Below are 17,488 nucleotides of genomic sequence, written 5' to 3'. Positions count from 1 at the left end.
ATTTTGTTATATTTCAGAAAAAGTACATATTTGAGCAATTTTTAGCATATTTGTGCATATATCACATTTTAGATTCTGAGCGAAGCGATGAATGTATTGATTTTACAATGAAGTGTGTTTTTTTTATTATTTTTTTATTTTTTAATTTTTTTTTTTATTTTTGTGTCTGTCATCACCTTTTAGGACAGTAAAAGTGCTTGGATTTTCTTTAACAGAAACTTTTCTGATAGGAAAGTGAATCTAGTTGGTACTTCGGGGGGTCAAAAGTAAAATTTCCCAGTAGTTTTCAAAAGCGCCGTGAAAAACAAAAGAAAAATTAAGGAAAAAACGGGAATTTTTACGCAAAATCTGTTTTTGAGAAAATCGATTTTGGTTTTTGGTGTAACTCTAAAACAAATTACCGTAGGGACATGAAATTTTGACTGAATGTTTATAAATGCATTTCCTATACACCATAACATTTTCCAAATATTTTGACATATTTTGAGCTGTTTACGGACATTGTCAATTTCCATTTTTTTTAGTTTTTTTTTTATAAATATCAATAAAATTTTATCTGTTGAGTAAAAAAGCTTGAAAATTTAATAGAAGGCTCCTAGGTTATTGTTTCAAAGGCAAATGAAAAAAATTAAAAATCCTTAGTCACAGTTTTTATTTATAAGCATTTAAAGTTCAAATTTTGACAAAATACCGGAAAATCGCAAAAATTAGCAAATTATTTTGAGTTGAGAATTCATAAAAATTTTTCTTTTTAAATCTAAGATTTGAAAATGTAATATAAGATTACTCATAAGTTTGTCTACCTTTATCAAAAAAAAAATGACTACAAGAAACCTAAATTAAATTTTTATGAGCGTCTGAAATTTATATTTTTACAACATTTGATATTCACTCGATTTCTCATGTAACAATTTTCTTATTTTATTGTAATTAAAAAACGAATGACTGTAGATACTTGAAAATTTCACTGAATGTTTATATTAGCATTTTCTATATACCATAAAATTTATAAAATATTTTGACTCTTTTTGAGCTGTTTACGGACATTGTCAGTTTTCAATTTTTTTAGTTTTTTTTTTCTATAAATATCAATAACATTTTATTTGTTGGGTAAAAAAGCGTGAAAATTTAATATAAGGCTACTGATATATCGTTCTAATAGCAGTTGAAAAATATTAAAAATACATAGGCACAATTTTTTTTTATAAGCATTTAAAATTCAAATTTTGACAACATTTATCAAATTTATAATTTATTAATTATTTTGTGGTTAAAAATTTATAAAATGTTTAACTTTTATGGCTAAGGATTGAAAATTTAAAACAAGGCTCCACGTAAAAAGGTTATATATAAATTACTTTATTCTCAATAATATCATCAAATATACTTGGTAATATCATAGGCTGACTGACCGTTTTCGCTCAGAATCGTTTTTCTTATACAATGATATTATATCATTGAATTCAAATTTAACACCATCCTTACAATGACCCACTTGTAACCTACTGTACAGCAGAGCTACATCCACTTACCCAGCTTTTTTTTATATTTGTAATTGGTAATTATATTTGGATAATATACAAAAATATTTCTTAAAATAAATTATGCTTTGGTAGGTAGCATATAGGCGCAAATAAAGATTTATTAAATCTGCGAATCAACATTTAATCTCAAAGTTTAATACATATACAAAATTAGATTTCTAATATAATAAACTGAAAAGAAACAACTGTTCTGCTATAAGACTTGAAAAGTAAATACAATAGGTTTCTCACAAATAGTTCTTATCGAAAATTAAAAATCTTAAAATATAAAAGCACAATATTTTGTATAGAAATTTGTTCAAATTTTGATGAAACGATTGGACATTTAAACAAAAAATAAAAATTTCAATTATTTTGTTGTAATTTAAAAATACTATTCGTGGGTATTTGACACTTTTACATTTATTATAATAATAATAATAATAATACATATTATATTTTTCTTAACACAATGTTTAAAAAAATAATTTTATGGTAGGTACCTAGTACCTATTGGATATTTATATTTTATACCACTACCACGAACCTATTCACATCGACATAATGTTTACAATAAGTCGATATTGACTCAAAAGTTATCAACTATACAGCTATACCTATTACCTACCAATATAATTAATTATATATTATAGTATCATAACAAATATAAATATATAATTAATTCAATAATGTTGGTAAAAATATATTCAACGTATCTAAAGCCGTATGCCCGTATAAGTACCATTAATTACGATATTATATAGTACATATAAGTAAAAAAAAATTAGTATCATAAAAATAAATATACTTTGTATAATACATAATATAGCATACTAGCCATATAGGTCTTCGCCCAGAGTGGTTTTTCATATTCAACGATTTATGATTTATCATTGAATTAAAATTTAAGTATTTACTATTTAACATATATTATGTAATATGTTGGATAGGCATAGGTATATAATAATTATAGATACCTATAACCTTTTTGTAGTGACTTTCTCAGTGATGAGGTTACGTATACTTGACACCAACTGTACAGCAGAGTGATTATAGGTATCAAAAACCAATCTACTCGGACACTTTTGAAATTAAAATTTGGATTGTTTAATCGTTTTTTAAAAATATTAAATGCATATTATAATTCTTTTATTGGAATTTCGAACTACATTTTTTGTATTTTAAATGTTTTATAGTAATAAATAATATTAGTAATAATTAATAAACATTAAACAGTAGATGGCCATATACAGACCAATAGGATAAAGAATATAATATTTCAAACATATATTATATATGTCATATTGTTCATATTAATTTACATTAATAGTCATTATGCGGGTAACCATGTAATTATAGTCTATAAGATAATATGAAAAAAAATAGAGGGCTTCAGCACCCCCAGTTTTTTCATTGAAATTGCGCCCCTGAATGGCCGAACTGCACTCGGATTCAAAAAAGATGTTTTAACAAAACTGTTATAAATCTGGCGTAAATATTAAATTCATTGCATTTTTCACAAATTATTCTAAACATGTTTTTGTACGGGGCCGTCTTCGCTCTACAGTTTTATTTGTAATATTATATCATGATTCACTTTCTTATAATTTTTATAAAAAATAATTCCTTTAAAATATAGATACGCCATACATATAAAATTAAAAAGTTAAAAAAAATATTATTCGGTTTACCAATGATTAATGATTACATTTTAAGCAGGAAGAAGTTAGTGTTTTCTAAATGTTTAAATTAGGTTGTAAACTCGGCCTGTTTTTTTCAGGTAAAAATTATTTAGATGTAAACCCGGCCCGGGTTTTTACAGGTAAAAATGATTGATGTGTAAACTCGGCCAGAATAAAAAATATTCGTAGGTATGTATTTCTATTTGTAACTATTTCCATACTTTCTAATACCTCATGTACTTCGTCCGCGGAAGTCGATCGATTTCGGTAGTGTAGGCATTGACTTTCTTCTGGCGTTGTAATTAAAATTATTCTTCTTAACATACCGAATATCACTTACTTGTAGATATTGCGCGTGGTCAGGTACATTATTTAGTACATTGCTTAGTGGCTAGTGCAGATATCCTCGGTTGCTTTGCGTTTGGCCACGGCGGTAACACGTTGTCGACACTTGTCGTATTGTAGTACTCGGTCCCTGACAGGTTTGTATTTATGATCATCATTTTTCTCTGTAATATTATTATTTATTCCAAACGCTTTTAAAAACGCTGTACATTTGCGGATTATACATCGCCACTTTATTTCGCCTGAAGATAACGGACGAGTTACTTTAGGATAATAATTAATAGGATACCTATTTAAAATGATCTAAAACTATAAGTGGTTGTCCCCGTTGAGACTCAACCATGCGTGCCATCGTCACGGTTATGTAAACAACGTCGTTTCAAAAGTCTAATGCAAAAATAAAATTATTTGTCTCAATGTTTAAATATATTTTAACATTCGTTAAGAACAATTTGTTCAGGATAAGATATAGATAAGTACGTTATTTATTATTTACAGATTAAATTATGACGTGCTTATTATATTGTATTGGTCAAAATTATCGAGTCGAATTTACTAGGGGTAAAATTTCCCAATGGGCGCCAATGTACACATATCTAACTATATTAATTTATAGACAATAATAAAATTCTAAGAGTACTTATTGATGTGGAAGTTCATAATAGAACGATAATAAACAGATTTGTACATAAATATCAACAACATTTTTATTTAAATAAGCTTAAGTTTATTAGGTACTAGTACATTTCAAAAACTATTTATAATAGTATTATTTATATGTGGTTGGTAATAATAATTATAATAATAATAAAACATATATTATAATATGTATACAAATAATAATAATAATAATAATAAAACGTATTATATAATATTTATATAAACAATAATAATTAATATAATAGAATTATTAAATTAAATAAATGTATTACTTTATGATGCCAGTAATTTTTCATAAACCAATTCTCAATAAACTATTTTATCCCATAAAATAACTATATTAGATCATAAATATAAGATAAATGCTCCATTTAAATTACAACTACAATGAGATCATGCCAGCATGAATATTTTTGTATTTAAAAATTTAAAAAAAAGAACATTATACTTACATTGTATTTTAAATAAGTAGATATATGATAATATTTAACCTTAACAAATAACAACTAACTCTTAAAACAATTTAAATGTATTATAGTATAGACAAATAGGTAGATAATATTTTCTATATGTATGTACCTATTATAAATAATAGTGTTTATCGGTGTTCAGAAAACACCTAACAACAACAAGTATCACAAACACATCATGATCATAGTTTTAAAAGTTGGGTAATATTACATTTTATAGCTGTGTATGACATAAATAAATGATCACAGTTTTTATACACTGAGGTAAAAACACCTGTTTTTAATAAATTATTCAAAATGCAATTGAAATATCTTTACTTGAGCACTGGAATTTTATAAATTAAAATAAAATTATGGCTAGAAAGTAGAAATTAGTTCGGAAAAATGTATATCTATTATGCACTTTCTAACGTTTTAATTTTTGCATACAATTATTGTTATTTTAAACTAAAAAAATTAATATGGAATATATTGTGATAATTGATAACATGCATCTTAGTTAAGATTACAATAAGACATTAGGACATAAGTAATAACTGTCTTTAATTAGTTAATCATGAATAAATAAAATTTAGTCTGATTATATGGATATATAATAAGAGAGCTAGTATTTCATAAATACAAAGTTTTTGTCAGGATTAATTATTTTATGTTTGTCATAACTCATAAGACATAAAAATATTATATGTTATGGGAACTCATGATACCATCCAAACAGCATATTTTATTTATATATCAAATAAAAACAAATACTGCTGACATAAATTAATAACAAATTATTATTAGAAATATTAATTTTGTACCATAAAGACACATAAAAATTCAATTGACATGAGTTACATCATTAAAGTGAAAATGCTATTTTATCTAAAATGTATTTAGTTAAATGATGATGTACAATAATTACGTAGCCTAAATAACTTTAATTGTATTTAACTTAAACAGATAAAACATGTTTTGATCACAGATACAAAAAATAAAATAAAATAAAATAAAATAATATTAACAAATAAAAACTAAAATAGAAGAAAATTTCACTAAAACTGCCAATTGAAAAAAAAACTTGATATTTTAGGAAACATAAAGATAGTACATCAAAGAACAACAATAATCAGATCATTACATAACAAAAAAAAAAAAATACTAAAAAAATAACAAAATCTAAACTTAATATACACTATGTGATGACATTAACAAATAGTTATATAGTTGAATATGAACATTAAAATGGACAATTACAACATTAAATGGACCATGATAAAAATAACAAATTTCCCTTAATAAATCCAATAGACTTTAATGTGTTATGAAATAAATTATTAAAGGTTATTTGAATATATCTAAATTGATGATTTATAACTTTGACCTCAAATATTTACAGGTTAAAAATTGAATTTATAAACTAATAATAACTTGGTAAAAGTAACAAAGAATATAACTCAAAATTAAAAAAACTAATAAATATGAAAATGTTTAATTTAAAAACTTTAGGTACTTATAAATATTAAAAGACAGAAAGAGGATATTCATTATTTTTTTACACACCAAATATCCCGTTCAATGCAACTCTTTTCTAAAGTATGGTCTTAATTATGTAGGTATAACGATTAAAATTACATGTTTAACAAAATACATGATAAGTTAATTATCTATTACTACGAGAAGAAAATTTACTATTAGCTGACATCAAACTTGACATTGAACCCCTGTGAAATATATAAAAATTAATAATTTTATTAACTAATAACTATCAAGTAATTAGTTGAATTCAATCAAACCAAGTTAAGATATTGATAACAATATCATCAAATGTGTTTATTAATGTAAACACTATATCATTAGTTATTACTTTGTTTTAGTTAAAATTTTATCCATTCCACATTTATTCATAATTACCGATAATCAGCAGATTTCAACATTTCATAATAATACATGATTTTAGCTTTAGTGTGATGTCCTGAGCTAATATTTAAGCTATCTGACGACCAGTACCATTGTAATACATATGTTCCACTTTTAGTAGTAAGATGAGATCCTTGAACGCTCTCACCATCATGACATAATATGGTCTGTTCCACTTTTTCATAATGTTCTCCTTCTTTCCAACCCTTTTCTATAACATTTAAATTACCTAAAACATAGTTTAATAGTTAACTTTTTTATCTATTTAAAATATTAATAATAATTTAACAATAAAACAAATAAAATACATATGAGTTATTATATCATAATTTATTGATTTATAAATTTAATACCTCTGGCACAATTGAGAAGAGTTGATGGCTGAATTTCAATTAATAATCTTAATACATTAAAATTAATATCTTGTCTCATAACATCAAAATCCCATGTTATTACTGAACTAGATTCCTCACACTGAACAAAAACTTCATGAGCCTTAAACAGACATAGTATATATATATTATATATATTGTATGATAGGAAAAAAAATAGTGTGTATATTTATTGTTTATACAGGGTGATTCACCAACATGCTCTTACATCGCTATTATTCTATAGTAATGCAATTATTCAAATTATAACTTTTGAATTTTTAAGTATGTCTAAAAACTATATTTTTAAATACTTACATTTGTTTCTACTATTAAAGTATCCGGTGGTGATACAAACTTTGGTGCTTGTTATAAGTAAGCTACCTACATAAAAAAATGTTCCTTGCCTCTTAAATTAATTTTATAAATATTCCTATATAATATAATTATATTTTAGCTAACTTATAAACCGTTTTCAGGTTTCAGAAAATATTCAAGTATGTGTTCATCTAAATGGTTATATTGATGTTTTTATTAGTTTAATCAGAGATATTTTATCAAATCTAATTTACAAGTATATGTGTTTGTCACTTCCAATTGATTGAATTATCAATATTAAGACTTCACACTTATTTCTAGATTATTCAAAATTTCTAGGCCTAAGATACTAATCTATAAACCCTAATGTTTTATAGACTTTTAAAGGTGTTGTTCTAATAAAAATGTAGGTGGCATATTTATTAACTATCCAAATACTTAATGAGCATTGAGAGCACCCAACATTTTTTAAAATAAGAACTATAATTTTCTATCATAATTTATATCAATTGTTAATCAGATTAATTGATTGTAAACAATGATACATAAATATTTAAATTTGTTTGAATAGACTCCTTAATATTTTGTTTTGTATTATTAAGAATACAATATATGTAATTAGTTATGTATTGTATTTATTCTATTCCTTATTTATAACTATTATGTTATTTTATTTTTGTTAGCTTCCAATACTAACTAAATAACTGTATGATAGCTCAACAATTATAACTATACAAAATAAAAATATAAAAACATAGTATTTATATTATAAAACCAGCTTAAAAAATAAAATAAATAATAGTTTTATGGCAAGTTTGGAAATAGTATTATGGATGGAGGGGAGGTTCAGAGAAATGTTCATAGTTTTAGGAATTTGAACAAGATCAAACCTTTGCGGACAAAAAAAGAGCAATCGAGTAGGACGCAAGGGAGATCACAAATACTTTCATTCAAATTTAGTGTATAAACGTACAATGTAGGGCATCGTTATTATCAAGTTTATAAGGATAAACAGATAAAAAAAAGACCCATGAATAGTTGATTGAATTGAATATAAGGTAGAATCTAAGCAAGCTTAAGTTAATGATCCAGGTTTTGTATAGAACACTAATTTCAAGTATTTATTTATATTAAAAATATTATACTATGATAATTTTTACAAATTATAACTTTTTAATTAACTACTATAACTTTCAAATAATCATAGCACAATATCTTTAAATCTATTATCCATAGTAGATATAGTTATATAATTCATAAACTAATAACTATTTGTATGTGACAGTCGACCAAACACTAATTAAATTACATTAATAATCTATGTACATATTTGAAAATATGATTGTATATGTAGTTAAAAATTCCAAAAATTAGAATCTGTATAAAATCTAAAAAACTAAAATTTGTTAAAAATTTAATAATAAAGGAAAAAAATGAGGGTGAGCATGCTAGGTGAATTTTCTGTAGGTATATACAAATATATACAAGTATAAATTACCTGTCCTTTAGTTAGTGTAACAGATTGATATATACTATCTTCAGTAATTGTACATGCTTCTTTTTCTAACTCTCCTTCTTTTAGATACAAATTTTTGGGCACAAAACCACCTTCAGGAATTTTAACCTAATTTTAAAGAATATATTTAATATCATAAAAATTAACTTCATTATTTCAAAGTTAAAAACAACATACTTTACAGGGACCACCAAGGAAATCAGGCACATCATCTTCCGTAAGAAATTCATTGAGACCACCTGATGATTGATAATCATTACCTCCATAAAATAGGAACTTTTGACGTGTTGTCTCATCTATAAAATTAATAATTATATTAACTTATAATAGTAAGGAAAATGCAAAGAGAGAGTTAATAAATATTTTTCTTACTGATAAATGTGCTCACTAAGGTCCACAAAACTGGAAATACTCTAGGTGCACGAATTATAAGTACTTGCCCAAGTGTCTCTGGATAATTAGATTCTACAATTTCAATAATTCTGAGCAATGCACCCACACCAGGTCTCCACAAATGTCTCATATTTAGCCCTTCTAAATCAACCAATAAACACCAAGTTGTAATTGGTTTGCCAGATGTATGTGTTGCTTCTTTTGTTAGCTTTAAACCTTCTTCACATACATGCATAGCCTAAACACAAAATAATAAATATTAGGTATAGCTACACAAGTTATATCAAGAAATAAAAATAATTTTAAATTGTCTTATTCATAATTTTAAATTAAATAATGGAATTATTAGTTAATTTTAATTTATAACATAATAGTATGAACTTATTAAATTGTATTAATTAATAGACTATTTTACAAACAATAAAAAAAGATAATTTATTAGTTATTCACAATACAATTATAGTTTACTTGTTTAAGAAGACAATCTTCACCAACTGATTTAAGAAGACCTTTCACATCCATTTGACCTAAACGTAATATGTATAAAGGACGTCCATCTATAATATAAAAAAAGTATTATCAAAATTAACCTCTTTATTTAAATAAAGTTTTGCATAAAACCGGTTAAAAAAAACTTATGTTTTCTATATATTTTAATTACTGTGAGAACAATTTATGAGAAGCCATGTAATAAACTTTAAACTCTTTTGACTAAGAAAAAGAAAATTATTCAGCGTAAATATTTATTTATTTTTGATTAGTACGAAATGATTAATCTTTTTTTTGTCAAAAACTAGTGTTGCATAAATATTTCTGTTTTTTCATAATTTTTTTAGCTTTCGCGTTATTGTAAAACCAATACATTTATCTCTCTGCTTAGAAACTAACATTTTCAATGACTGTAAATATAATCAACTTCATCAAAATGTAAATCATTAAGTCATAGAAAAATATTAATTTTTTAATTAAAATTAGGTTTGTAAAAATAGGTTTATAGTATTATATTGTATATACTATATACTATGTCAAATAATTACTAAAAATTGTATGTCAATCATTTTTAGAAATACTTAATCATCAATTTGGTTTTTTCAGTTTATATATTTAAAATAGCTTTAATAGACTAGCCATGTTCATTTCCCACATAATTTATGGTACTTCTTTAACCACAAAAAACAACTTTAAGAAACACTTTGTAAATTCAAGATCATTGCTTGCTTTACTTATAATCTAAAACACAGCATTATGCATTAATTATTGCCAGAAACATTTACTTCAACTTATACTTGTAAAAAGCATAAATTATTAAATTAATTTACATTTTACCTTTGTCATGGCGGTGCCAACCACAGGGAAAATATTTTTTTATAGCTTCAGGAAACTCGTGCTCTGATAATATGTTGTCAATATTATGTTTTTTTCGCCATATAAGCGATTGGGATAAATTTTCTCTAGCTTTTTCAATATTGAAATCAGTAGCTCGCAAAAATCGCAATAATGTAGTATCACTCGGTAACTGAAACAATATTGTTTTAAAATAGAAGATTTTTTTTCCTTATATATTTAAACAAATCTTTTAAATTAATAGAACTGTTATAAATTATAATAAATAAAGTTTGTTAACACATTGACTGCATATGTCTTTTTGTGATTCTCACTCCAATGAGTCCGTATAAAAACTGCTCTCGTGATCATACTCAGTGGCATGGTGAACATTTATAAACCATGATGCACATAATATTTCAGTACCTACCTACTCTTTATCCCCTTAATTTAATATATAATTAATAATTATTATGTGACTGTAAATATTTTAATTTTTGTTTTATGTTATTGATTACCCTAATGTATCCAACCACACAACCCCCCAAAAAAAATTTCCACCATGACGCCTGTCATAAAACCCTGTTCACCATGTCACTGGTCATACTCCCAAGCGGTATACAAATATCTATTTAACCACAATAATTATAGATTAAATAACTTTTAGCTACCTGTACAAAATAATAAACAATTTACTTCAAATGTCAAATGTATATTTGAACGCAGTAAACATGTTTAACTATTAAGATCGATTTTTTTTTAATATTATTTATTTAACAATTAAATATGAAAATGTATTAATTTTATAAATTTTAAAAGCTATTAAAAATAAATAAATTAATGGGTAATTAAAATTGTAAATTATTTTTATATTTTATATTTTTATTATAATAAAAATAAAATTCTTGATTTGTTCAAATGCCAAAATTCTATTTTATAGTAAACATATTTTAGGCACACAATATTTTTTGAAACAATTAAATAAACAAAGATAAAAAAATAAATGTATATATTCCAATAAGAATTTATCTAATATATAAACTAATTAAATAAAAAAATTACCTTAGACTTTTGTAGTTGGGACAATTGTTTTTTGAATTGCACTAATTTTGATTCTTGCAATGGTGTCAATTCACCAATGTATCTTTTAATATACTCATCCTCTAACCATATTTTTGACTGGGAATCTAAAAATATATACAACATAATACACAAACCTTAATTAAAACTTTTTTTATAGTATCTAAGTGTAGTAGTCATTCATGTAAACAATGCAAACAATTATTATTTTAATAAACAAAAGAAATATTAATCAAATACATATTATACTTTTTACTTAAGTTAGTAAATATATTATATACATATATATATATATATATTGGTTAAATTGTTTTTCTTCAAACAATGTACCTATGCTTGAGCTAATAACAATTGAGACAATTTTAGCCTATGCATTTTAAGTTTGATTTCAAACCAAATCATGGTGTTCAGAATATTGTTATAGGAAATATAAAATACAAAAGTATACAAAATTAATATTCAAAAACTTAGTTAAAAATTAATATAATATTAGAGAATAATATTGTATTATAAACAGCATGTAGAGTAGGTAAAGTTTGCCAGTGTAATTGATTGATTTATTACAATTTAAAATCAATATTTAAGATGTGATTATTCAATTAAAATGTTTTAATAACTGTTCTAAAATAAGCTAATAGAATATTTTAAAGCTAGGTTATTTTTTTTCTAGTTAAGATTTTGAACTGTATTGTAATAGAGCAGTGCCGTAGCCAGAAAAAATGTTTGGAGAAGGCACTTAATTTTTTTCTCTAGCCTTTGAAATGCTAGAATAACAAATTATTAATTATTAGTAATACTAAAGTAAAAGTGAATTTTGAAAAAAAAAGAAAATTAATTTGGTACTATACTATTTAAATAATCCTACAAATCAAAATTCCATTTCCTACATAACCTAGAAAAGAGATTAAGGAATTTAAATATGTTTTCAAAATTAAAATAGGGCTTTTGGTACTGAGTGAATTTTTCTTCCTCATTTTGGGAGTTTTGTAGCACATGGGAGTTCAACATTTTTTTATCACAAAATATAGTGACGTGACTGCGTGTATGTACGTTACCGAGGTTCAAGAATCTTAGCCGTCGTTCATCTTTAATTAAATAAAGCGATGGGGAACTCACACACACTAATGATCATTCACTACACACACAGTCACACAGCATTAACGATGGATGTACAATATCCTACATCTGATCCCTTTAAAATGGTTCACTTTCAACAGCCTTAACTTTTAATTCAACAAACATATAATATAATATAAAACAAGACAAAAAAAAAAATTCGGGAGGGGCACGTGCTTCCAGTGCCCACTCTCTGGCTAAGCAACTGTAATACAGTATAGTATTGTAAAAACATAAGGCTGAATTGACTTTTCCTTCAAGTTGGCCCTTAGTTAGTGTGCTAGCTGAATATACTGTTTAGGATAAAATAACAGAGTAGGGTTTAAACCCTCAGCCCAAACACTGTGCCACCACTGTCTAAACGATTGATACTCAAAACATGATAAGGCTTATGAGAAAATGTGACAATGACAGAACGAGTAAACATGAATTTATTTACTTTACCTGCAGTAGTTGGACTGTCTTTATTAAAACCAATTGGACTTTCTTCTGGGTTATTCAAGTCACTATAACATGAAATTGTAATTACAATATTGTAAATATTCTCTCATATAAGAGTAACCTCAGGATGTAACCTTGGCAAGGTATAGCCAAACCCGTTCCAGTCCCTGATCGCAGAACCCAGCGTCTGAGAATTACTCTTATATGAGACAAAGTATACTTAAATTTATAATAAATAATAAATATTTCATTTATATTTTACAAAATAAAATAATTAGAAAATTTTTAATAAAACCAAAGCGTTAAAATATATTATTATTCCTTTATTTTTATAACGCAAGCATGCAATTTAAGTCAAATAATCTTTTTAAGTAATTGAAGTTAAAAATATAGGTTTGCACATCTTTATTACTACTATTATGAAAATATAAAACTATAAAGTAAGAAAATATATGAAATTTGACTAACCAAGTTTGATCACCTCCAGTTGGTATCCAACGAGGAAGATTAATTATTCCATCTTTTTTTAATTCATCAACATAAAATTCTATTATTTCTTTTCCCTTGGAAATATTCTGAATGTATTGTTTCATACCAAGTTTTTCCATGGATGACTCAAAACCCAAAAAATATTTTATATCTAATAGCGCGCTCTGTTCATAACATGTCCATTCTGAGTTTTCTGGATGAACCTGATAAACATGCAAATACAATTAAGTGTGCATATTTTATTTATACCTATTTATTTATAACACTAAATATGAACATTTTAATTAATGCATCTTCGAAAAATTACTAACATCATTTTACAGGGTTCAAAACCAGTTTATATCTTGGGTTTTCATTGTTCAACAATGTAATTGCGACGAAAACCAAAAACTTTCTAACCCAAACCAAAATTGAAGAATTAAAAAATTTATTCACAGAACCATAACTAAAAATATTCAATAACTAAAAAAAAAACTAGAATTATCTTTAACTGTTCACAAAACTGGTAAATTAAAACTAATAGAAATAGTTTTAAGCATTGTAATTTTGATAAATTTTAAATACAAACATAAAAAAGTAAAACTACTGGCTAAAAGTATAAAGAAATTGTTTCAAAACTAAATACTGTTAAACTCACATATTAGTTATCAAGATTTGCAACTACCATATTATTTTATTTTTGAAACCAATCTAATGAGCTATTAAAAGTAGTTTAATCAATTGCTTTTTTAATAAATACATTTAATGCGTCTATTTATTAAAAAAAAAAAAAATACTATATTATATCATACAACATAATAATAATTTACATAATAAGATATTATAAGTCAATTTAGAAAACAGTTTATTGCAATTATATAAGTATATGGAAAACAATCAAATGGTTGGTTATCATTAACAACATTTGCAACTGTATACTGATAAAAATATTTTCAACATTTATATCTTATAGGTACATAGGGTTAGGGACTTAATGCCCTTAAAAACTTTAAAATACGCGCAATCACTTAAATATGCCTTAAATACCAAAAACATTTTGATTATGCTATATATATCAGAAAAATATTTTCATTGGTACTTATTTAATATTATTAATTTATGCTGTAAAAATATATATAAATATGTTGTATAAAAATTTAATTTATTCATTAAATCTATGTAAATATATTTTTTCATTACCAATTTATAGAAAAATGTAATTATAATTTAAAAATATATGTAAATATACACTTAAAATGAGAATAAACAAAATATTTGCTAACACATAAATAAGAGTTAAATATTAATATTGGTAATAACTAATATGAATATATTAATTAATTACTCTACTCAGAATATAAAATGGTCTAACAAATAACAATAGTTCAGATTATATGAAATATGTGTTTTGTAATACATAACATATTATATTTTTATTGATATAACCTACACTGCATCCTCAATGTTAAATCTATTAGGTGTAAATAATTGATTTAATTTGTTACTTAGAATTGTGTAATTGTTGATGTGTTAATATAGTATATATGACTATAATAATATTGAATATTGATAGACTTACATAGTAACGACATTTTTCTAAGACATTTACACGAGTAGAAAATGTCTCATTTGTTGCTTCAATATTTAAACAACGTTCTCTCAAATCTAGCACATTTTTCTGAATAAAATATACATAATCTACACCGATAATCTAAAAAATAAATGTTATTACACGTACATGAATATTAATAAGCACATTTTTAGTATAGCAAACCTTTTTTAATAAATATGGAGCTTCCACAACGAGTTTACATCTTCTTTCTGTGGTTCTAATTGAACCATCATTTGTTGTGCTGTCGGCTGTTACTTCACTCCCAACGAAGACCGGTATTAACGGAGATGTCGGAAATCGTCTTTCGTATGCCTATATTAAAAAATTATCAAAACCCAATGATTTTCAACATCAAGCTTACAATTTGTATGCATTTTTTTTTAAAATTATAATTCTTGTGTACTGCAATAATACTATTGTACTTACAGCCATTACGATTTCAAATGGATACTTGTAAACTCGCACCGGCGATTGGTATTCTTGGACCATCTTAGCGAGGAATAAAAATCAAAAATCAAAAAACAAAAAAAGAGTAAAATCAAACAATAAAAACGAACTCTAAGCTAATTGATTATCCATTAAAATTTTGATCAGTAATTAAATTATTCAAACACTAAGGTTTATTATATCACTAATCATAATCAATACTATGACGTAACCGATATGTTTAATCTATTTTACGAAGGCAATCAGCTGGTGATAACGACTATACCAAGGTATAAGGTATAAGGTACCAGGTGGATTTATTACTTAAAAAGCCATTAGGGCCCTTCGTTCCGGGTGTATGAACTATGAACTATCAGTCCATAGAACTATAGACTGTATAAGTGTAAACTTACTTTAGTACTTGATTTTGGGTTGGATACTTGGATACCAAAATACCTCTCAGGTGACCGCCTCCACATCTGACACAAAAATCGTGTAATGGTCTCTCACCAACTATAAAAATAGTTCTGGACGTAGTGATCAGGGTTTACGTAGGATAGGTGGGCGTATAGCTCAAAGAAAAGTGAAATCACAAGTGTTTGTTGAATAGAATATGTTTATTTAATTCTGGTTAAAAGCAGTGCATGAATTTGGAAAAAATAGAAGGTGGATACAAAACTACAAAAACAAATTGGTAACCCGAATATTTAAACTTATATTTTTATTAAGGATATAATCTGAAGGGGTACACTAAATTTTTTTTTAATATTAACTTATATTACTTGGCTCAGCCATATAAAATCATACACATGTGAGTTCGAAGTTTTTGAATGGTACCTACTTTAATTATTCTTTATTTTAGATTCTGAGCAAAGAAACTAGTGGTTTTACAATTATGTTTATTTTTTTTTTATTCTGCAGGCTGTAAACAACATTTCTGCCAGAAGGAGTGCTTTGAATGTCAACATATAGTATCTTATCTTTTAGCGAATTGGATCAAGATGATTGTGCTTTAAATAGGTAATTTTTCAATTTTCTCAATAGGTTTTTAACGCCACGGGAAATACCACCAAAATTAATTTTTCGGCATAATTCTGGTTTAGCAACCTATCAATTTTTTCCAAACTGTGTATTTTAGAGTGCTTCGTAAGAAAGTAAAAAAAAAAGCCCGGACAAACTTCGATTTGAAGTTATTGATGAAAAACGATAATCGATTTTTTTGTTCGAGCGCAGCGCAGTGAGCGAGTAACAACGCTAGCAGATTATGTGCTTTTTAACAACTTTGTTTAATTCCTAGTACTGCCCAAGATGGTTTTACATACGATTAGCAAATCGGGGAATATTTTCGATTTTTTTGTCCGAGCGATATTCTAAATATACTTATTCTAAATTCCTAGCGATAACTATTATTTTTTTTTAAATGCGCGTTATACGAAAAAAGTGTAGTTTTTGAAGTTTTTCATCAATAACTTCAAAACGAAGTTTATCCGGGCTTTTTTTTTACATTCTTCCAAAACACCCTAAAACACACATTTTAAAAATCAAAAAGTTGCATGATCGTTTCAATTTACCTAACGCTTTGTTTATCACCATATAGAAACGAATAAAATTTAAAAATTACCTAATTCCCACTAGGTAACTACCTATATTATATACAATCAATGTTTGCTTATTAATATATATTAATAATTCATAGGTACATTTTCTTTCGTCCGCTCAGAATCGTTTTTTATCGAATGCAATCATTGCATTCAAATCGAATACTGTAATATAATGCACTAGGAATTGTCCCAGGACCTAAGGGGCGATAAGCAAACTTCCACTACCGCTGACCAATTCCAT

General features: G+C 25.4%; 1 protein-coding gene across 1 annotated transcript; it reads right to left on the bottom strand.

Annotated features, from left to right (window-relative positions):
• Positions 1-4,275: 4,275 nt before the first annotated feature.
• Positions 4,276-15,867, bottom strand: LOC132941584 (SEC14-like protein 1). The gene is made up of 14 exons (XM_061009697.1): positions 15,647-15,867; positions 15,383-15,532; positions 15,188-15,319; positions 13,609-13,832; positions 13,144-13,205; positions 11,566-11,690; positions 10,507-10,696; positions 9,649-9,737; positions 9,160-9,418; positions 8,965-9,083; positions 8,770-8,895; positions 6,936-7,077; positions 6,577-6,811; positions 4,276-6,386 (listed from the first exon to the last, which is right to left on the bottom strand). The coding sequence occupies exons 1-14, from the start codon at positions 15,707-15,709 to the stop codon at positions 6,326-6,328; spliced, it is 1,977 nt and encodes a 658-aa protein (XP_060865680.1). The 5' UTR covers positions 15,710-15,867; the 3' UTR covers positions 4,276-6,325.
• Positions 15,868-17,488: the final 1,621 nt, after the last annotated feature.

This window comes from Metopolophium dirhodum, chromosome 3 (genome assembly GCF_019925205.1).
Source record: "Metopolophium dirhodum isolate CAU chromosome 3, ASM1992520v1, whole genome shotgun sequence".
Taxonomy (NCBI): Eukaryota; Metazoa; Arthropoda; class Insecta; order Hemiptera; family Aphididae; genus Metopolophium; species Metopolophium dirhodum.
This window is presented reverse-complemented; position numbering and strand designations above follow the sequence as displayed.